The 22,762-nt window shown below is 45.0% G+C and overlaps 1 protein-coding gene across 1 annotated transcript in view; it reads left to right on the top strand.

Annotated features, from left to right (window-relative positions):
* Nucleotides 1-22,762, top strand: part of LOC138284404 (mucin-5B-like) — a 528,306-nt gene that overhangs the window by 285,610 nt on the left and 219,934 nt on the right. Inside the window, exon 19 of the mRNA XM_069223140.1 lies at nt 1,372-1,523. Within this exon, the coding sequence (XP_069079241.1) occupies nt 1,372-1,523 (152 nt within the window). The remainder of the gene's footprint in view (nt 1-1,371; nt 1,524-22,762) is intronic.

Here is a 22,762-nt window from a genome sequence, read left to right on the forward strand (position 1 = left end):
CAAAAATATGCATATAATATCTACTTCCACATCTGACAAGTTAACAACCTGAAGAACCAGCAAATAAGCCACATAAGACACACTAGATTAAATCAAATTGACTCTGCTTGAACAACGTAACAACCAAAATAGTTGTGCTCTGGGTACCCAAAGGTGAGGACACTTTTACTTGACCACAGAGACTGAGGTATTGCAGCTCTAGCCTTACAATATCTTACAATGTGATTTAACCCAGAACTCTATTTTCCTCACCAGATGTCAGTGTCTTAATGGACATAAACTATCAATATATGATGCTGAGAAGGTCCTCCTCTCAGTCACACATTAAGCTGCATTACAGTAAAAGGGTATCCATGCTATTCCTGAGTGAAAATCCAGCAGTTAGTCTCAGACTAAAGGCCTGATTTAGAAGTTGGCAGAGGGGACTACTCTGTCACAAATGCGATGCATATCCTGTCTACCTTAAAATGATCCTATTCTATTCTTTGGAGAACGTAGTACAGCGGATGAGATATCGTCACAATTGTGATAGATTATTTCCTCTGTCTGACATCTAAATCTGGCCCTAATCCTAAAATATCATTTCACATGTTGGTCGCCCTGTAAAAAAAAAACTAGACTGGTCATAGTAGCAGATAGGAAACACATTTTAAAACACTTTCCTCAGTTTTAATAGCCTTTCAGATCATGGCTTCAAATATGGATTCAAAAATTAACACCCCTAAAGTCCGAAATCAGAAAAAACTAGAAGTGACCAATTGGCAGGAATGTAAACACCCTAGACAGAACTCTTTAAAGCTTTAAGCCCAGACCTGAAGCAGCATCTCTACTTAATAACTTGTAGGACACCTATAAAACAGAACCCTTCAAAGAGGCATTTTTTGTGCAGAAAGCAGGACTTCCCATGTACCTAAGAAGAGACTAACTAGGTCATAGCAGCTAGCGCACTCTGGGCTCACCTGACCCTTCTACCTAAATTGTACTATAATGGCCTCTCAACTGTAGGCATCCATCGCCATCCTTCTAAAATATGAGACCTAAGCTGGCACTCAAGAAAAAATCTCTCCAGTACTGCAAAACGGGTAAAGGGATAAACGCTGTTGGTCTACAAAGCAAATCAATAGACTTATAAAATTGATTAATTAAGTAATTTAAAGGAGTATTCATATGTCTTTTGAGGTCGTGGTACATGTATTTAAGGTTATGAAACTGAGTAAGTACACATTTAGGAAACCCTAATATTAACGAATACATATATTTTATGAAATGGTTGTTGATTTAGTTGCACTCGCAGTATCCCAAACATGACTAATGCAATGTTTTCTCTCCTTTATTGCAATGTAACAACAAAAATTATTTCCATCGGTGCAGTACAGCAAACAGTGCATTTCTGGCTGTGTATGTCCGGAAGGTCTCTTGAGTGATGGCAATGGAGGCTGCATCACCGAGGAACAGTGCCCATGTATGCGTAACGGAAATGCCTACCAGCCTGGAGAAAACATCACAGTCGGCTGCAACACATGGTATGGTGAAGGCTTTAAAGGAAGGAGGGGGGGTTTACTTTAACTTCAAGAGCTTTCTTTGAAGGGGCCATAGATGTACCATCAAAGCGGCTGGTAGCGTTTTGCTGCATCTTCAGAGCCTCGATACGAGGCCCTTGGCGCAGGGTGGCGCAACAAGTGCCTTGCCAGCTGACCTGCACTACCAGGAAAGAGAAGAAATGTGGTTTGTCTCCAAGATGGGTGCATTCCTGTCCTCTCCCCCTGTGCTAGTGCACAAATTGCTGCCCAGCAGCAATGCAGATACCCTTGCACCATGGTGCAAGGATGCCTGCATTACACAGATGATTGTTTTTGTGCAGGAAGGTGCTCCTTCCTGCACAAAAACAATCACAAGAGGTGTTGTTCTCTTTCTATCGGTGCTTCAGAATGGAGTAGCATAGAGAGGAGTATAGTACAGTGGTGTAGAGTGGGATTAAGTGGAGTGGAGTGGAGTATTGTAGAGTATAGTAGAGTGGAGTACACTGGAAAGGGGTAGTGTAAAGAGGAGTAAAGTATGAGATTGGAGTTGCATGTTGTAGACTATCCTATGTGGAGTACAGCAGAGAGAAGTTGAGTAAAGAGAAATAAATTGGAGTACTGTATTGTACAGTAGACTGTAGTGAGGTGTCATACAGTATTGGAACATGATGTAGACTATAGTAACGTAGAGTGGCATACAGTCTAGCTAATTTTTGCAGAGTGGAGTGGTGGACAGTACAGTGTTATAGAGTGTGGTAGAGGGAATTGGCATACAGTGTTATATAGTACAATGGCATTGAGTGGCATGGAGTGGAGTGGTGCACAGTGGAAGTAGTAGATAAGAGTGGAGTACTGTGTCAGAGTAGAGTGGAGTAAAGTGGGGTGCCATGGCATGCAAAGAGTTGCATACAGTGTTGTATAGTGGACTACAGTATCATATGGTAGAATGGAGTAGAGAGTTGTACAGTTGCATACAGTATTGTACAGTGGAGTGAAGAGGTATAGACAGGAGGAAAGTGTCAGAGAGTGGAATACAGCGTAGTAGCGTGGAGGTACATGGAGTACAGCAATGTGTGAAACAGTGGAGCTGCATAGAGTGGATTGTTCAATAGTAGTGTAGAGTGAGCTTAGGGGTCATACTGTGGAGTAGAGTTGAGTTGAGTGGTGTAACGTAGTATGAAGTAAAGTACTATAGAGTTTATTGATATGTCATAGAGTAGAGTGGCATGGAGTTGAGTGTACTAACATAGAGTGGGTAGTGAGCATTAAGTGAAGTGGGGTCTTGTAAAGTAGATTGGAGTGCTGTGTCATATAGAAAAGTGTTGCATAGTGGAATAGTGTGTTCGACAGTGGAATGTATTGTAATAGAGTGGAGTAGAATAAATATTGTAGAATGCCATGAAGTGTGTTAGACTTTTATGGAGTGGAGTTATATAGAGTGGAGGAGAGTATCATACAATGGAACAGTGTAGAGTGGAGTGGTGTACACTGTCGTGGCATAGAGTGGATTACTGTTAAGTGGAGTAGCATACAGTGGAATAGCTTACAGTGGAGTACAGTACAATGGAGGGTAGAAGAATGGAGTGACAGAGCAAAATAGGGTAGAGTGAAGTGAATTGATATAAAGCAGAGTGGCATAGAGTGGAGTAGGTTATAAAGTATTAGCATAGAGAGGAGTAAAATGTATTGAAGTGGCATAAAGTGGAGTTGAGGCAAACTTATAAATTGGAGTGGCATCTCATACAGTAAAGTGGAATGCTGTGTCAAACAGTGTTGGAAACAGTTGTAGAGTGGAGTACAGTGTTGTGCAATAGAGTGTAAGGGCATAGATTCAAGTGAAAATTTAGACACTGGAGTGCATGGGGATAGAATGGAGTACAGTCTCATAGAGTGGCATACAGTGTAGTAGAGCTTTGTAGAGTGGAGGTATAAAGAGTAGGTCTAGGCAGAGCTCACAGGTTTCATGAAGGAGAATCCCACAGAGCTACTGAAAACCTCTGTGACATTCCACTGAGTTCCACGGTGGGCAGAGTTTTGTTGCTTATTTCGCATTGCTCATGGTTCATGAAACAGCCCCTTTGGAGTTTATGGCACTCACCGAGATCTCCAGGGGACATGCAGAGGAATCCAAGGTGCCCAAGGTGGTGTTCAAGTCACAAAGCACTAAGCACTTACCCTCCAGGACTGTGGGTTCATTGTCATCCAGTGCCCAGATGTGGTAAGAAATGTGAGGGCCATCAGCACTGTGTATGCGTCCAGGTGAACATTTGCAGTGCACACACTTTATAGCCTGGGAATCTCCCTCCACAAGGAGCTGCTGTCAGGAGCACTGCATCCAGCCACAGAGTCACACTTCCAGGGACCCTCACTCTTTTTTACCAAGAACAAGGTATTCTTCCCCTTTTCCCCCAAAATCAATGGTCTATGGCCTCTCCCTTCCCAAAACATTCAAATGTCCCAACTAAATTACTGCTGAGCTACACAACAAAGAATGGAACATTAGGCGCTGCCATGACTCTCTCACGCAGATACTGCTCCCTGTGAGCTGGAGTCACATGAAGCTCTGTAATGAGAACTGACCTAGTTGCTAAAGCCTGAGAAGAGCTGAGAGCCTGTGCTGCTGAGTAGAAACCAATCATACCTCCTCAATGAAATTCCCAGATGACTCATATTGCTGTCTCAGATGATCTATACATATATGCTACTAGGAGATTACGTTATAAACACAGGGATGAGTATTTCCACAAGAATATTTATTTTTATAAGCTACAGATTAAGCGCATACTTTAAAAAGACATGTGTGCATGCAAATTTTATGGAAATTGATGAACATAGTTATATTTCTAAATAGTCCAATGCTGGGTATTTATATTTAATTAATACCAAACAGAAGCAGAAATCTAGCATTTACATTTTGACATTTCTAGAAACTAATAAGTGATGGCAGATGCACTTTGCATATTCACAAACTCAGTTTATATTTCATGCATGGTGTAGGTGAGGTAAGGATGTTATGGCAGATACATTAAATACTGTTTTATGAACCAACAGAAGATTGGCTTCACAAGTTTGAATAGCAGGTAAAACCAAAACTCTCCCAAAGAATAGCAAGCCTTGTGCTCTGCTACACAGTATTGCCAAGTGAAACTTTTTGGTAATGCTTTTTATTTTAAAAGGGTTTCTGAAGCAAGCACATTCATATTTGGTAGACATGAGGAGAATAAGATCCTGATTTAAATCTCAGATGAAGGGTTACTCTGTTGCAACAGTGGTGGATATCCCACCTGTCGAAATGTAAATACCATTGATTTCTATGGTATTTAGATTTTGGCAGATGGGATATCTGTCACCTTCGTGACATGGTAACCCAAGATCTAAATCAGACCCTAAGTGATTTGCCCAGAATCACAGGATTGTTGAGCTAACGCCGAGACTCAAACTCCCCAGTTCCATAATCAGCAGCTCTGTCCATTAGCCAGATCCCCTATGCCACATTTTTATATCTCTGAAACTGTTAACCTGCCAGTATCACTGGGCCCTTATATATGAATGTCTCTTTCTGTCCTACTTAAATGTCAGGTTGGCGCCAAAAAATAACGTGTGAATTAGTGTGGCTAGGCTTTGAGCAGGTGACAAGGAGGGTGGTTGACACACACTGAATTGAACTGTGCCGGGAAAGAGTGACAACATGGTATATTAGCTTGTTTTAAAACCGGAGGAGCAAACCAATAGAACAGAACTGTACAGATCATTGAGCTTAACGACTTTAAAACTTTGAAAGAAAATTAATGTAATTTTCCAAGTGTTATTAACATTGTTCCCGCAAGCTGAATCCAGCCCCCAGCACCTAACAAGTCAAATTACTCTGCCCCTTACACTTAGCAATGCACATTTACAATGCAGTTTTAGTACAGTAATTCTTAGACTTCAGAATCATGACACAGGATTTTTCGATGATGTGTCTATAACATCATCCGTGGTTGTGAGAGCCGAGTTGAGAAGCGCAGCCCTTTCACATCTAGATGACATCAGTTTGGTGGGAAGCTCACTTAACGTTCCATACCCCTGTTAAAAAGACATTTCAGACAAGGGTGTGAGAAAGTGGAAGATGTGACAGTAGCCAAAAGGAAACATGACATTATTGAATACCCAGTGCACAAGAGATAATACAGCTGGGCAGAGCTCAGGTGAGCAACAACTTCCGACCCGGAAGTGGGATAGAGTAAAATGACCTAGAGTGGAATAGCATAGGGTAGAATAGCATAGAGTGGAGTGGCGTACAATAGTGTGGTATGAACTGGAGCAGTGTACAGTGAAGTGGAGTAAAGTGAAGTGGCTTACAGAGGCGATGCATACAATGTAACGGCATGGAGTGGCGTAAAGTGGAGTGGTGTAAACTGAAGTAACTCAGAGTGGAGTAGCATACAGTGGAGTGGCATACACTGGAATAGTGTAGAGTGGAGTGGTGTACAGTAGAGTAGTATAGACTGGAAGAGCAAATAGTGGAGTACCGTACAGTGCAATGGTATACAGTAAAGTGGTGTAGGATGGAGTGAGGTACACTGGAATGGGGTAGAGTGTAATAGCCTACAGTTGAGTGATATACAGTGGTGTGGTATCTAAAGAAATAGCATATAATGCAGTGAGATAGAGTGGAGTGGCATACATTGGAGTGGCATGAAGTGGAGTAGCATATATTGGAGTGGCATACAGTGGAACAGCATACAGTGGAGTTTTATACAGTTGAACTGGGTAGAGTGGGATAGCATATACTGGAGTAGAGTACAGCAGAGTGGCATACAGTGGAGTGGTGAACACTGAAGAGGCGTAGAGTGGTGTATGGCAGAGTGTTGTACAGTGGAGTGGCTTACAGTGTAATAGTGTATTGTTGAGTGGCATACAGTGGTGTGGGGTAGAGTACAATAGCATACAGTAGAGTGCCATACATTGGAGCGGGACCCAGTCAAATAGTATAGAATGAAAGGCATAGGCTGGAGTGCCATTCAGTGGAATGGCGTAGAGTGGAGTGGCATAGAGTGAAGTGGCATACAGTGGAATAGTGTACAGTGGAGTGTTGCAGAGTGGAGTGGCATACAGTAGAATAGAGTAGAGTGGAGTGGTGTACACTACAGTGGAATAGCTTATAGTGGAGCAGCATCCAGTAGAGTCGTGTACAGTGGAGTGATGTAGACTAGAGTGGTGCACAGTGGTGTTGCATACAGTGTAACGGTGTAAAGTGGAGTAGTGTAGAATGGAGTCTGTTACTGTGGAGAGGCATAGAAAGAAGTGACAGAGTGAAATAGCATATAGTGGAGTGGCTACAGTAGTGTGGCATACAAAAGCATATGAAATTTAGAAGCAATGTAGAATATGGTGTGCAGAGTAAAGCAAAACAGAGAATTTCTGCCTTGCATTTCTCCATATTTACCAATCAACGCAGGGCCACACATGATGGCCTTGCACTCCTTTGCACATCTGACTTACGTTTTGGATTGCACATGTGACTCCATGATTGATGCAAGGGTACTGCAATCCAATAATACAGCTAGACATTTTTATCAATTATATTTCTTATATATTTATTTATTGGTTTACATAATCATGTGACTAGAAATGTGTCTTTTAGTTATTCATGTAGTCATTCTGAAACTTTACAGATAAAAAAGTCTAGTTTACTTTTTGGGCTTTCTTGCTCCTTTTAGTATGGTTGTGCCACGTATGAAGGCCAAAGTGAATGAAAAACAATTGCTGTTGTAAAAATCAAAATTATTACTTTTTTCCCTAATGACCAATAATCATGTCCCTCATGAAGTAGTTTGTGTAGCTCACTGTTAAGGTGCTTTTCCATTTTGTTGCACAGGAATGCAAAAGAGAGATGCTTTTTATTTGGCTTGTTGGCCACTTTTATTTTGTGTACTAGACCATGCAAAGAAACGTTATGTAGATTAAAATATGTTCTTTTTGTTATGTATCTTTTTATAGGTTCCCATCAGCATGTGACCATAAGTGGGTCTTTCACTTGTTCATGTAGTAAATCTGAGTATTTACATATGCAGTATAGTTTATTTTGTTGATCTTCCTGGCTATATTTAGTAGGATTGAACTATATATGAAGGCCAAAGTGAATTAAGGACAATCATTTTTATTGTAAAAACTGAGATTTTTATTTTTTCCTTGTGGCCAATTATCACGTCCCCCAAATAGTAGTCTGTGTAGCTCACTGTTAGGTAAATTTTTCATATCCTTTCACAGTGCTGTAGGCAAAAGATGTATTTTGATTTACTTTTAAGGACAGTTTTATTTTGTGAGCCAGAGAGCATACAAAGAAATCTTATGTACACTGCGGTGTATTCTATTCGTTATACACATGTTTACACATTTCAATAAGCATGTGACCAAAATGTGTCTTTCAGTTGTTCATGTAGCAAATTTACATATGCAGTCTAGTTTATTTTTTGGGCTTCCTTGCTACTTTTAATAGTATTGTGCTACACGATGTCACAAAGTTGATAAACCTTACAACTTAAGAAATACTTACCTGCAGTACGCAAGAGAATCATCTGTGCATCCTAATATGTACTGCTGCCAAATTTCAGCAAAACCTTAGTGACCAATTTCACGGTACACAAATAAAAAAGTCTATGTAAAATGCATTAGATGTCAAGCCTATTTTGGGCTCCCTCCTTTTTCTGTGCACCCCATTGACTAAATGCCTTGAAACTTTCAGTACTCTGACAATGAAACAGGGGCAGCAAGTTTGTTTCACGAACATTCATCAAATGGATGCAACGTTATTAAAGGACATAATCCAAAATCTCTGGTCAGACTAAATCCAGTAGGTAGTTATTGTTAGGACCTAGTTTCCATAGGAAAAGTGTTTTTGACTTAGTTATATCTTTGGCACCATCTCAAAAGGGTCTTGTTGTGCATGGAAAGTTTTGAGGCGATCCATCAAGCAGGGGCAGAGAAAAAAAAAAGAAAAGGAGGGGGTCAAACAAAGTGCATTTTTCATGTTAATTCCCATAGTGACTTAAGACACAAGTGTATCCCACATCTATGAATGGAATTACTCAAAATCGGGCAGAAATGTAGCTCTTGTGCCAGAAAGCATGCTTTTTGTTATTTGATGTAAATCTGTTCAGTAGCTTTTGAGGTATTAAAGGAGATCTAACTTTGTATATCTAGGTGCGTGAATAATTTGCAAATGTTCCAGATCTTGTGTAGAGCTCTGAATTGGCTGCCAATACTTCAATCAGGAAGTATTGGCAGCCATATTGGGACTCAGACTCAGCCAAGTCCCAATCAAAAAACTCAAACATAAAGAAAAAGGGGCAGGTTGTAAATACCATAATCCCCTAGTCTTGGTCCTTGGGTCCCTGTTTGCTGCAAATATGAGGGCAATTTGCAAATTTGTGGCAAAAATTCTAACAAAAAAAAAACATGAAAGGGCTTCTGCACTTGTTCCTAGTATATAAATATATATGCACTGCTCCTCCCAATCTAGAGAAAACCGGCACTCGATTTCAAGAATAATAATCTTTATTCACTCCAGCAGCCTTAACCTTCCCATTTCAGGATGTGTTTCAGCTGTGAAAGCAGCCTTAATCAACTGAAGCTGAGCGTCATAATGTTAATGCCTTGCACATGTGTTTTGTTCCATAGTAAAATACTTTTTCAGACTGGCATTTAAATATTTTAAACAGTCTTTCTGTAATAGAAAATGAAATCACATCCGACGTCTACAGTTTTTTTATAACACCCATGTGGGTTTTTGCACGCCTACTGAAAGTTAAGTGCTGCTGTAATTTCAAAGTGTCTTGTTCTTCACCACTAAGCAGCCATTCTGCGTGGTGCCCAGCTCTGTAAATCCAGTCCGATCCATGTTCAAATTTCTAATCTTTCCAATCTGGCTCCAGGGGGCACTCTGGCTTTGATACAAACACTGGAAATGCTGCCAGAATACTTCCAAATCGCTTTTTGTGCACGGTAGGGTGTTCCGCCAAACCCCCTAGCATAAGCACTGCTCCTCCCAATCTTGAGCTCTTGAACTCAAGTGCCAGTTTTCTCTTCTCAGTGGTTAACGAAATCATTCAAGCGACCTCTCACACCAATCGCGCTGACGCCTCCAAGGAGCATAGCAGTAGTTTGGCCTGTTTCTTTCAAAAGACAATTCTAAACTCCAGAGATCCTCTATTAGATTTTCTGCCCCTTATAAAGGAATCGGTAACTAACTTGTTACACATTATTGAATCAGGATCTCCACTGGACCCTGCCCCTTCTCACATTTTAACATTAGGTTCAGACATGATTGCCCCTGCTCTGACTAAGGCCCTTAACAAGCCTTTAATAACAGGCCTTATTCCATCGCATTGGAAACATGCTATCAATAAAACTTTACTTAAAAAGCCTAATCTAGATACAACCCTATTGAGTAACAATAGGCCAATTTCTCTCTTATCTCTAGCAGTTAAACTGATTGAAAAACATGTCAATAGACATCTGTCAGGTTTTCTTGAAGAACACAAGATCCTTCATCATAATCTAATGGGCTTCGGACCTCAACATAATACCAAGACTGCCCTCCTGGCAGTAGTCGAAGATGTTCAACGACAACTGGATTTAGGGGGCACGGCCGCCATTATTCTATTGGACCTAAGTGCTGCTTTTGACACCTTAGATCAAAACATTCTGCTTCATAGACTTTTCAATGCAGGCATGAAAGGAATCGCTTTGAAGTGGGTCTCCCCTATCTTTTGAGGGATGGAACCTTTCAAGTTCTTGATCGCTCTGTTTTTTTCCAACAGCCTTCCTCTCAGCTGTGGCATGCCCCAGGGCTCCTCTCTCAGCCCTACGCTTTCTAATATCTATATGTCCCCTCTGGCTGAGATTGTGGAACCTTACGGCTTGTCACTGGTTTCCTATGCTGACAATACACAGCTGGTCTTCTCATTCTCAACCATCTCTAAGACAGGCCAGCCCAACCTGACACTGTGTCTTCAAGTAGTAGCTAGGTGGATGGCCAGCTGTAAACTTAAGCTGAATGAAGAAAAAAACAGAAGTCATGGTGGTGGGTAATTATGGCCCACTCAAATCCTCTTCTATGCTCCCTGATGGGTTGGAAGGCCTGCCTCCATCAAGAGACAACATAAAGTCCTTGTTTTTGTGGCTGGACTCCCACCTGACTATGGACTATCAGTCTAAAAAGCTGGCAGCCACCTGTTTTAGTCTATTGAGACTTCTTAGAAAAGTCATCCAGATACTTTCTTTTCAAGGCAAAATACTAATCACTCACGCTCTCATAATTTCACACCTGGGCTATGGAAATATCCACTATCTGAGTTCACTTCGATAAGTACTAAAAAGACTTCAAGTGGTGCAGAAGGCCACAGCACACCTACTTATGAAGATTCCCAGACATCTATCTGCAAAACCTCCTTTAGTTTCCCTTCACTGGCTGCCTGTGGAACAAGCAATCAAGTTCAAGGCTCTCTGCACTTTGCACTGAGCTCTGCATAATAAGGGTCCAACCTTCCTTAAGCTGATTGCAAGGCCCTACATCCCTCAAAGGGTTCTTAGATCCTTGACGTCCTCCCTAATTAGCATTCCACAGATAAAGAAAGCAGGATGGGAGGACACTCTTTAGCATTTAGAGGCACAAATCTCTGGAATTCTCTTCCCGGGGAGCTCCACCAGGTTAGTCAAGAAATTTCCTTTTGCAAGAATTTGAAGACCCTTCTGTTCACAGCATAGGTTACCTCCTCGTCGTTCTGCTTCCGCTCTAGTGCTGGGAGGCCTTCGGGTAGTCATGCGCTTTACAAACTCCTGAATTAAACTAAGTGGCTTTGCATAGCCTTTTGGATATGGGTCAGCAGCCTGCGCCGCTGGTGCATCACAAAAAGTCCTTGTAAATAAGGCCCAGAGTCTATTTGGGTGAGAGACAGCTAAATAAATTGTACTCTTGGCTTTAAAAATCATAAGTCTGCTGTGTGAATCGGGTCTGTTGACATGTAAACCTCATTGTCATCCTCTTGATAGGTTGACTTGTGTCCTTCTAGTGCTCATCTCTTGGTAAAATCTTTTTTCTTTTTATTTAAGCAGTCCTTCAGAGTGCATGTGTTTTCCAGCCCTTTCCCTCTTTTTCTTACCCCCTCTTCATCTATGCACCTGTGTGCTTATCCGGCGCCTCTCTTGTGCTTCTCTCCCTGCCACCACATGCTTTGTATTGCTGTCTCCCTCATGTCATTCTCTATATTCCACAGGTCCCTTCCCTCACCATCTCTCTCCATCTGCTCCTCTATTGCACCCCTCACACCTAGCAGTTATGTATTAAACAATTTAAATATAGATATATATACACATATACACACAAATATTTTATTTTCATTTTGACTCTCCTTTTCCAAATTCCTTTCATTTGGCAGTCAGAAAGAAGAGGGAGGCACAACAATTCTTCCTTTTAGGTGAAGTTTTTCAGTTTGTTATTCCAAATTGTGGGTTATGGCTGGATGCTTTATGGCTGTGAGAAAACAGGGCTGATTGCAGAGGCCCCATAACTTTTTGCCCCCATTTTCCTCTTTTTGCTGGTGTTTTCCTGACTTTGATGGTGCCCTGGGTACTGCTAACCAGTCCCAGGGCCTGTGCTCTGTGTAAAATGGATATGCAAATTAGGCTAATTATAATTGGCTAAGTTAACCTACCTATAAGTCCCTAGTATATGGTAGGGCATGTAGGTTTAGGGACCACAGCATAGGTGGTGCACACCTAGGTGCCCTGCTGAGGTGCCCAGTGTCATTTTAAAGGCAGGCCTGATTTGCTGGCTGCTTTTAAATTAAAATTATATGAAAATTCGACTTTGGAATTAAAGGTACTTCCAAAGTCTTAAACGACCTTATTTTTACATATAAGTCACCCCTAGGGTGTGCCCTATGTGCCCCTAGGGCTGGGTGCCATGTAACTATAAGCAGGGACTTTATAAAAATAGATTTATAAGCCCTGGTGAGGTAAAAACAGCCAAATTCGTTTTTCCCTCATTGAAGTAAATGGCCTTCATAGGCTAGAATGGGCAGACTTTATTTTAAATTTTAAAGTCTCCTTAAATGTGGCATACCAAGAATTTGGTATCAAATTAATTGTTGTAATAAATCCTACAACTTCCAGTTGTTGGATTTAATATAACTTGTTCAGGTAAAAAGTTTAGACTTTACCTAAAAAGTTGCCAATTTCAGCTCTGCATTGTTTTTGCTGCTGTGCTCTGATTGGCCAGCCTGCAGCAGCTTCTGCCAGGCTGCCTTGATGAGGTGTGAAGTGGCCAGGTTTAACACAAAGGAATGTGCTTGGGGGAGAGAATCTCCCCTCAGCAGATGGTGAGGCAGGAAGGGGGAGGGCGGCCAAACTGGTCTTCAAAGGCAGAGAAGGACATTTGAAGCACCCAGCAACACCCCCACATCCTGCAACCCCAGACAATTAGGTGCCCCCTTGATTAGATTAGGAGAGGGCAGGAGAGGGGTGTGTTTATGATTTTTAGCCACACCAGTGGGTGGGCTCAGCCAGATGTAACCTCCAAAAATCAGATTCATCCATGTTGGATTTTTAGAGACTGTTGCCTTCTGGGATGGATTTTTGCCACACTTCCCAGGAAGTGGTCATCACAGGGGGATGACCCTGTCCCTGATTGGAGAACCAGGGCCCCCCTGCTTTTCACCCAGGAGCAAGGATAAAACTGGCAGACCTGCACCCACACCTCAGATCCCCTCCAGAATTCAACAAGAAAGGAACTAAAGAAGAAGAAGGACTGCCCTGCTGGATCCCTGGCCTGCACCTGGACCCTGCACTCAGAAGGACTGCACCAGCTGCACACTTGGGCTTCACCACAAGAAGGACTTTGCCTGGCTTCAACTGGTTCAAGGAGGGACTCCGTGTTTGCTACAGGTGAAAAATTGCTAAACCAGAGTCCCCTGCATCAACTCCTGAAGAAAGCGACCAGCTGACCACTGTCCAGTGGCCAAAAAGGAGTTTGCGCCAGGTGCATTCTGGGAGTTGAAGTCCGCACCCCCAAGGACCATCACAGAACTTCTGGACCCTTGGGGTGAGCTGTGGACCCCAAAAGAACCTTAAAAGAACATCTGGGTGAAGCCCCTGAAGTTTGGAAAAGATTTGAGAATTTTTGGAAAAAAGCTCCAGAGAGGGACCGACCCGCCGTGGAAATTCTAGCCGGCTTGCCTCAACCGCGACCCGGCCTGACTTCGTGGTTCGTCCCGGTAAAGAAAAACATCCAAAAAAGAGACTAAGTCCGAACGTAAAAAGTTGACCGGGACCTCCCAGCCATCGTATCCGAGAAGGGCTCCATGGACGTCGGATCAAGATCCAGGTTTACCCCGGTCGAAGGATTTTCATCTCGAAAAAACGACTAAGTCCGAAGGTAAAAGTCTCCACCGAGGAAACCCACATCGCATATCCGGACAAGGGCTCCAGGAGGTCGGATTCAACTGGCAGGTTCGTCCCGGTGAAGAAAAACTTCAAAATAAAGACTAAGTCAGAAGGTAACTTTTTAACCGAGGCCTCCCGCGACCTGTAGCCGAGCAGGGCTCCATCGCGGTCGGCCTGAAAGTTTGACTTTGCCCCGGTCGAGGTGCAACCAGATGACCCGATTGGTGCTTTTTGTTTCTAAGCGCTAGAAAAGTAATAATTCTTTAAAAATTCATATCTCCGGTTCCCCTGAACCGATTTTAATCGTTTTTGTGTCATTTTAAAGATAAAAATACAAACTATTTTTATAAATTGGTTTTGGATTTTTAAACTGTTTCCTGTGTTTTATTTAATTACTGTTTTGTGATATTTGAATGCTTTACACATTGTCTCCTAAGTTAAGCCTTGACGCTCGTTGCCAAGCTACCAAGGGTTGAGCTGGGATTAATTTACTGAGACCTAACTGTACCTATGTGGAGGTTAGTGGCTTGTTGCTAGGTGTAGGTACCTACCTGCCCTACCAATAACCCATTTTCCAACATAATTGGAAGCAGCGACGGGATCCTGTACTTGTGTTCAATATCACGTTACAGTTTTAGGTAAAACAAATTAAAAATCCTTTACATTGTCCTAGTGCAAAAATTGTTTTTAATTTTTAATTTGGATTAATTTCAATTATTGAATTTTTGTAATTTTTCTAAATTCTTGTTTCCAATTTTTGCAAAAAGTTTTTGTTGACACAAAACTAGGGAACCATGGAGCTTGATCTGGCTAGCCTACCCACACTGACAGTAGTCCAGCTTAGGGGGTTGTGTATTGAAAGAGGGTTGCCTGCAACCACTGATCTCAGGAAGCAAATCCTGATCACATCCCTGACAGCATGGGCTGAGGCCCAAGAGGTAGAGTCAGAAGAAGCTCCAGAGGAGGGAGAAAGAAGGGAGGATGCAAGCTCTAACCACTCAGGGGAGGGAAGGCATCTGAGCCCAAGTGAGGATGAGGAAGAACGGTCCTCAGTAAACACAGTCACTAGGGGCAGATCCAAAGCTAGTGGTGGGAAGGGGGTCCTTTCAGGAGGAGAGAACCCATCCATCAGAGAAAGAGAGCTGGAGGCCCAGCTAGCATACATAGCTTTGGAAGCAGAGAAGCTGGCCCTAGAAAAGAAAAAGTGGGCATACAAAGAGAAAAGAGATGGAAGCAGCGATAAAGAAGCTGAGGTGTCCATGGGTGGGGGAGTTTGCCCCAGATTACCCAAGGGGGTAGTTCCTGCTTATGTAGAGGGGGATGACATAGATAAGTGGCTGGGGGCCTTTGAGAGGGCACTCCAAATGAGAAGGGTTAGGCCTCAATACTGGGGTTCCCTTTTGTGGGAGTTGGTCCCCAACTCAGGGAGGGATAGGCTTCTGACCTTAAGGGGGGAGGAGGCAGATTCATACCCTAGTATGAAGAGGTGCTTAGCCAAGAAGTTTGGTCTGACCCCAGAGCAATATAGAATGAAGTTCAGGGACACCCAGAAGGTCAGTACCCAGTCTTGGGTTGACTTTGTGGACATTTCACTAAAGGCACTAGAGGGCTGGATTATTGGTAACAAAGTAGATACTTATGAGGGGTTATACAATCTGATCATGAGAGAGCACATCTTGACAAATTGTACCCAAGAAAGGTTACGCCAGCATCTAGTGGACTCTAAGCAGACCAACCCTAGAGAGCTAGGGGAGGCAGCTGATGAGTGGTTGAGAACCAGGGTGGTTGTCAAGTCCCAGGGGGGAGACTCCAAGAAGGGGGGGACAGGTCCCCAAAAACCTAAGGAGGGAGGTGGTAAGCCCACCACAGAGACTCCCTCTGTACCCCAGAACCCTAAGAAGGAGGAGAGTAAATCCCACTCCCACTCTGACAAGCAGAGACAGGGAGACCCAGGGTTAAAAAAACTCTTGGACAGTAGGGCTTGCTTTGACTGTCAGCAGACAGGTCACTTCAGAGGAGATGCAGCCTGTCCAAGGAAGGTGGTTAGCACTGGGCTGTCCAGTGTAGCCATAGAGGAGGATTCCTCAGATGATGAAGTCCTCCTAGCATTGTGCTGGGAGACAGGACCAGATGGTAAGCTGGTGATCCCTGAGGGTGGGAGTAGGCACTTCCACCACATTCAAGTGAATGGGATCCCTACCACTGGCCTGAGGGACACCTGTGCCAGTCACACTATAGTGAGTGACCGGTTAGTGACGCCAGACATGTATGTCCCAGGAAAGACAAAGAAAGTCAGGATAGCCACAGCGGAGGTCACCTCCAAACCTGTAGCCATAGTGCCCCTAGAGAGGGAGGGTATCCTTGACTGGATTAGGGTGGTAGTCAGTGCTGACCTCCCCCTAGATTGTATCCTGGGCAATGACCTCCCAGAGGTGAGTCTGGTCCCAGATGGGGTGGTCGCCCAGGGCGCCCCCCCCCAACCCAAAGTCCTGGGGAGTCAGTCCCTACAGTTAGGAGACAGGGGTCCCCAAGAAAAGGAAAGAAGAAAAGGAAGGGTAGGCCACTCTTAAAGAGAGTTCCAGGGAGCCAAAGGCCTTCTGCCCCAGTAGGGGGGGAGCCCAGAGTTGGCACTGGTGAGGCCTCACCTGACCCCAAGGAAGTCCTGAGTAGTCAGGCAGCTGTCCAGATGCAAGGTGTTGCCCCTGCACTGACAGAAGGGAGAGTGGAAGGAGGGTGTCTGCCACAGGAAGTGGTAGCCCCCCACTCTAGACAGCAAGAGGGGTGCCAGGACCTCACAATTGCCCCTAAAGCAGCTCAGCCACCTGCCAGTGGAGAGCTTAGGGTGTGGTTCTGGGTACTGACAGCTGTCAGTAGCCTCTGCTGGGTGCTAGCCTTCCTGGCAGCACTGTACTTGGCCTGGGAGGCAGACCCCAGGGCCAATAGCAAAGCAGGCCCCCTGACCCTATTGGTCATGGTGGGGTTGCTCAAGTGTTGGGTGACCTCTTTGGGTAAGCTAGGTGTTGCCCTAGCAAAGTTTGGAGTAGGGGAGGTGGGCACCTCACTACCCAAGTTGGCAGAGAAAAAGGAGGAAGACCCCCCTAGAGGAAAGTTTCAGTTTGAGTTGGGTCCTTTTACTGTTGGGATGGCTTCACTACCCATAGGGAGTGACCCTGACAGGAGGATATAAGGCAGAGTAGGCCCTGCAAAGGGACAGCCAGTTTTCTTCACTGTCTTCCTCGCCTAACAAGCCAGGAAGACTCTCCCAGGGTTGGGCTGAGTCTCCTGGGCGTGTGGGCTGGGGGGGGGGGTTGTGTGAGAAAACAGGGCTGATTGCAGAGGCCCCATAACTTTTTGCCCCCATTTTCCTCTTTTTGCTGGTGTTTTCCTGACTTTGATGGTGCCCTGGGTACTGCTAACCAGTCCCAGGGCCTGTGCTCTGTGTAAAATGGATATGCAAATTAGGCTAATTATAATTGGCTAAGTTAACCTACCTATAAGTCCCTAGTATATGGTAGGGCATGTAGGTTTAGGGACCACAGCATAGGTGGTGCACACCTAGTTGCACTGCTGAGGTGCCCAGTGTCATTTTAAAGGCAGGCCTGCCTTGCTGGCTGCTTTTAAATTAAAATTATATGCAAATTCGACTTTGGAATTAAAGGTACTTCCAAAGTCTTAAACTACCTTATTTTTACATATAAGTCACCCCTAAGGTGTGCCCTATGTGCCCCTAGGGCTGGGTGCCATGTAACTATAAGCAGGGACTTTATAAAAATAGATTTATAAGCCCTGGTGAGGTAAAAACAGCCAAATGTGTTTTTCCCTCATTGAAGTAAATGGCCTTCATAGGCTAGAATGGGCAGACTTTATTTTAAATTTTAAAGTCTCCTTAAATGTGGCATACCAAGAATTTGGTATCAAATTAATTGTTGTAATAAATCCTACAACTTCCAGTTGTTGGATTTAATATAACTTGTTCAGGTAAAAAGTTTAGACTTTACCTAAAAAGTTGCCAATTTCAGCTCTGCATTGTTTTTGCTGCTGTGCTCTGATTGGCCAGCCTGCAGCAGCTTCTGCCAGGCTGCCTTGATGAGGTGTGAAGTGGCCAGGCTTCACACAAAGGAATGTGCTTGGGGGAGAGAATCTCCCCTCAGCAGATGGTGAGGCAGGAAAGGGGAGGGCGGCCAAACTGGTCTTCAAAGGCAGAGAAGGACATTTGAAGCACCCAGCAACACCCCCACATCCTGCAACCCCAGACAATTAGGTGCCCCCTTGATTAGATTAGGAGAGGGCAGGAGAGGGGTGTGTTTATGATTTTTAGCCACACCAGTGGGTGGGCTCAGCCAGATGTAACCTCCAAAAATCAGATTCATCCATGTTGGATTTTTAGAGACTGTTGCCTTCTGGGATGGATTTTTGCCACACTTCCCAGGAAGTGGTCATCACAGGGGGACGACCCTGTCCCTGATTGGAGAACCAGGGCCCCCCTGCTTTTCACCCAGGAGCAAGGATAAAACTGGCAGACCTGCACCCACACCTCAGATCCTCTCCAGAATTCAACAAGAAAGGAACTAAAGAAGAAGAAGGACTGCCCTGCTGGACCCCTGGTCTGGACCTGGACCCTGCACTCAGAAGGACTGCACCAGCTGCACACTTGGGCTTCACCACAAGAAGGACTTTGCCTGGCTTCAACTGGTTCAAGGAGGGACTCACTGTTTGCTACAGGTGAAAAATTGCTAAACCAGAGTCCCCTGCACCAACTCCTGAAGAAAGCGACCAGCTGACCACTGTCCAGTGGCCAAAAAGGAGTTTGCGCCAGGTGCATTCTGGGAGTTGAAGTCCGCACCCCCCAAGGACCATCACAGAACTTCTGGACCCTTGGGGTGAGCTGTGGACCCCAAAAGAACCTTAAAAGAACATCTGGGTGAAGCCCCTGAAGTTTGGAAAAGATTTGAGAATTTTTGGAAAAAAGCTCCAGAGAGGGACCGACCCGCCGTCGAAATTCTAGCCGGCTTGCCTCAACCGCGACCCGGCCTGACTTCGTGGTTCGTCCCGGTAAAGAAAAACATCCAAAAAAGAGACTAAGTCCGAACGTAAAAAGTTGACCGGGACCTCCCAGCCATCGTATCCGAGAAGGGCTCCATGGACGTCGGATCAAGATCCAGGTTTACCCCGGTCGAAGGATTTTCATCTCGAAAAAACGACTAAGTCCGAAGGTAAAAGTCTCCACCGAGGAAACCCACATCGCATATCCGGACAAGGGCTCCAGGAGGTCGGATTCAACTGGCAGGTTCGTCCCGGTGAAGAAAAACTTCAAAATAAAGACTAAGTCAGAAGGTAACTTTTTAACCGAGGCCTCCCGCGACCTGTAGCCGAGCAGGGCTCCATCGCGGTCGGCCTGAAAGTTTGACTTTGCCCCGGTCGAGGTGCAACCAGATGACCCGATTGGCGCTTTTTGTTTCTAAGCGCTAGAAAAGTAATAATTCTTTAAAAATTCATATCTCCGGTTCCCCTGAACCGATTTTAATCGTTTTTGTGTCATTTTAAAGATAAAAATATAAACTATTTTTATAAATTGGTTTTGGATTTTTAAACTGTTTCCTGTGTTTTATTTAATTACTGTTTTGTGATATTTGAATGCTTTACACTTTGTCTCCTAAGTTAAGCCTTGACGCTCGTTGCCAAGCTACCAAGGGTTGAGCTGGGATTAATTTACTGAGACCTAACTGTACCTATGTGGAGGTTAGTGGCTTGTTGCTAGGTGTAGGTACCTACCTGCCCTACCAATAACCCATTTTCCAACATAATTGGAAGCAGCGACGGGATCCTGTACTTGTGTTCAATATCACGTTACAGTTTTAGGTAAAACAAATTAAAAATCCTTTAAATTGTCCTAGTGCAAAAATTGTTTTTAATTTTTAATTTGGATTAATTTCAATTATTGAATTTTTGTAATTTTTCTAAATTCTTGTTTCCAATTTTTGCAAAAAGTTTTTGTTGACACAAAACTAGGGAACCATGGAGCTTGATCTGGCTAGCCTACCCACACTGACAGTAGTCCAGCTTAGGGGGTTGTGTATTGAAAGAGGGTTGCCTGCAACCACTGATCTCAGGAAGCAAATCCTGATCACATCCCTGACAGCATGAGCTGAGGCCCAAGAGGTAGAGTCAGAAGAAGCTCCAGAGGAGGGAGAAAGAAGGGAGGATGCAAGCTCTAACCACTCAGGGGAGGGAAGGCATCTGAGCCCAAGTGAGGATGAGGAAGAACGGTCCTCAGTAAACACAGTCACTAGGGGCAGATCCAAAGCTAGTGGTGGGAAGGGGGTCCTTTCAGGAGGAGAGAACCCATCCATCAGAGAAAGAGAGCTGGAGGCCCAGCTAGCATACATAGCTTTGGAAGCAGAGAAGCTGGCCCTAGAAAAGAAAAAGTGGGCATACAAAGAGAAAAGAGATGGAAGCAGCGATAAAGAAGCTGAGGTGTCCATGGATGGGGGAGTTTGCCCCAGATTACCCAAGGGGGTAGTTCCTGCTTATGTTGAGGGGGATGACATAGATAAGTGGCTGGGGGCCTTTGAGAGGGCACTCCAAATGAGAAGGGTTAGGCCTCAATACTGGGGTTCCCTTTTGTGGGAGTTGGTCCCCAACTCAGGGAGGGATAGGCTTCTGACCTTAAGGGGGGAGGAGGCAGATTCATACCCTAGTATGAAGAGGTGCTTAGCCAAGAAGTTTGGTCTGACCCCAGAGCAATATAGAATGAAGTTCAGGGACACCCAGAAGGTCAGTACCCAGTCTTGGGTTGACTTTGTGGACATTTCACTAAAGGCACTAGAGGGCTGGATTATTGGTAACAAAGTAGATACTTATGAGGGGTTATACAATCTGATCATGAGAGAGCACATCTTGACAAATTGTACCCAAGAAAGGTTACGCCAGCATCTAGTGGACTCTAAGCAGACCAACCCTAGAGAGCTAGGGGAGGCAGCTGATGAGTGGTTGAGAACCAGGGTGGTTGTCAAGTCCCAGGGGGGAGACTCCAAGAAGGGGGGGACAGGTCCCCAAAAACCTAAGGAGGGAGGTGGTAAGCCCACCACAGAGACTCCCTCTGTACCCCAGAACCCTAAGAAGGAGGAGAGTAAATCCCACTCCCACTCTGACAAGCAGAGACAGGGAGACCCAGGGTTAAAAAAACTCTTGGACAGTAGGGCTTGCTTTGACTGTCAGCAGACAGGTCACTTCAGAGGAGATGCAGCCTGTCCAAGGAAGGTGGTTAGCACTGGGCTGTCCAGTGTAGCCATAGAGGAGGATTCCTCAGATGATGAAGTCCTCCTAGCATTGTGCTGGGAGACAGGACCAGATGGTAAGCTGGTGATCCCTGAGGGTGGGAGTAGGCACTTCCACCACATTCAAGTGAATGGGATCCCTACCACTGGCCTGAGGGACACCTGTGCCAGTCCCACTATAGTGAGTGACCGGTTAGTGACGCCAGACATGTATGTCCCAGGAAAGACAAAGAAAGTCAGGATAGCCACAGGGGAGGTCACCTCCAAACCTGTAGCCATAGTGCCCCTAGAGAGGGAGGGTATCCTTGACTGGATTAGGGTGGTAGTCAGTGCTGACCTCCCCCTAGATTGTATCCTGGGCAATGACCTCCCAGAGGTGAGTCTGGTCCCAGATGGGGTGGTCGCCCAGGGCGCCCCCCCAACCCAAAGTCCTGGGGAGTCAGTCCCTACAGTTAGGAGACAGGGGTCCCCAAGAAAAGGAAAGAAGAAAAGGAAGGGTAGGCCACTCTTAAAGAGAGTTCCAGGGAGCCAAAGGCCTTCTGCCCCAGTAGGGGGGGAGCCCAGAGTTGGCACTGGTGAGGCCTCACCTGACCCCAAGGAAGTCCTGAGTAGTCAGGCAGCTGTCCAGATGCAAGGTGTTGCCCCTGCACTGACAGAAGGGAGAGTGGAAGGAGGGTGTCTGCCACAGGAAGTGGTAGCCCCCCACTCTAGACAGCAAGAGGGGTGCCAGGACCTCACAATTGCCCCTAAAGCAGCTCAGCCACCTGTCAGTGGAGAGCTTAGGGTGTGGTTCTGGGTACTGACAGCTGTCAGTAGCCTCTGCTGGGTGCTAGCCTTCCTGGCAGCACTGTACTTGGCCTGGGAGGCAGACCCCAGGGCCAATAGCAAAGCAGGCCCCCTGACCCTATTGGTCATGGTGGGGTTGCTCAAGTGTTGGGTGACCTCTTTGGGTAAGCTAGGTGTTGCCCTAGCAAAGTTTGGAGTAGGGGAGGTGGGCACCTCACTACCCAAATTGGCAGAGAAAAAGGAGGAAGACCCCCCTAGAGGAAAGTTTCAGTTTGAGTTGGGTCCTTTTACTGTTGGGATGGCTTCACTACCCATAGGGAGTGACCCTGACAGGAGGATATTAGGCAGAGTAGGCCCTGCAAAGGGACAGCCAGTTTTCTTCACTGTCTTCCTCGCCTAACAAGCCAGGAAGACTCTCCCAGGGTTGGGCTGAGTCTCCTGGGCGTGTGGGCTGGGGGGGGGGGGTTGTGTGAGAAAACAGGGCTGATTGCAGAGGCCCCATAACTTTTTGCCCCCATTTTCCTCTTTGTGCTGGTGTTTTCCTGACTTTGATGGTGCCCTGGGTACTGCTAACCAGTCCCAGGGCCTGTGCTCTGTGTAAAATGGATATGCAAATTAGGCTAATTATAATTGGCTAAGTTAACCTACCTATAAGTCCCTAGTATATGGTAGGGCATGTAGGTTTAGGGACCACAGCATAGGTGGTGCACACTTAGGTGCACTGCTGAGGTGCCCAGTGTCATTTTAAAGGCA

Source organism: Pleurodeles waltl, chromosome 3_1 (assembly GCF_031143425.1).
Source record: "Pleurodeles waltl isolate 20211129_DDA chromosome 3_1, aPleWal1.hap1.20221129, whole genome shotgun sequence".
NCBI classification, from domain to species: domain Eukaryota; kingdom Metazoa; phylum Chordata; class Amphibia; order Caudata; family Salamandridae; genus Pleurodeles; species Pleurodeles waltl.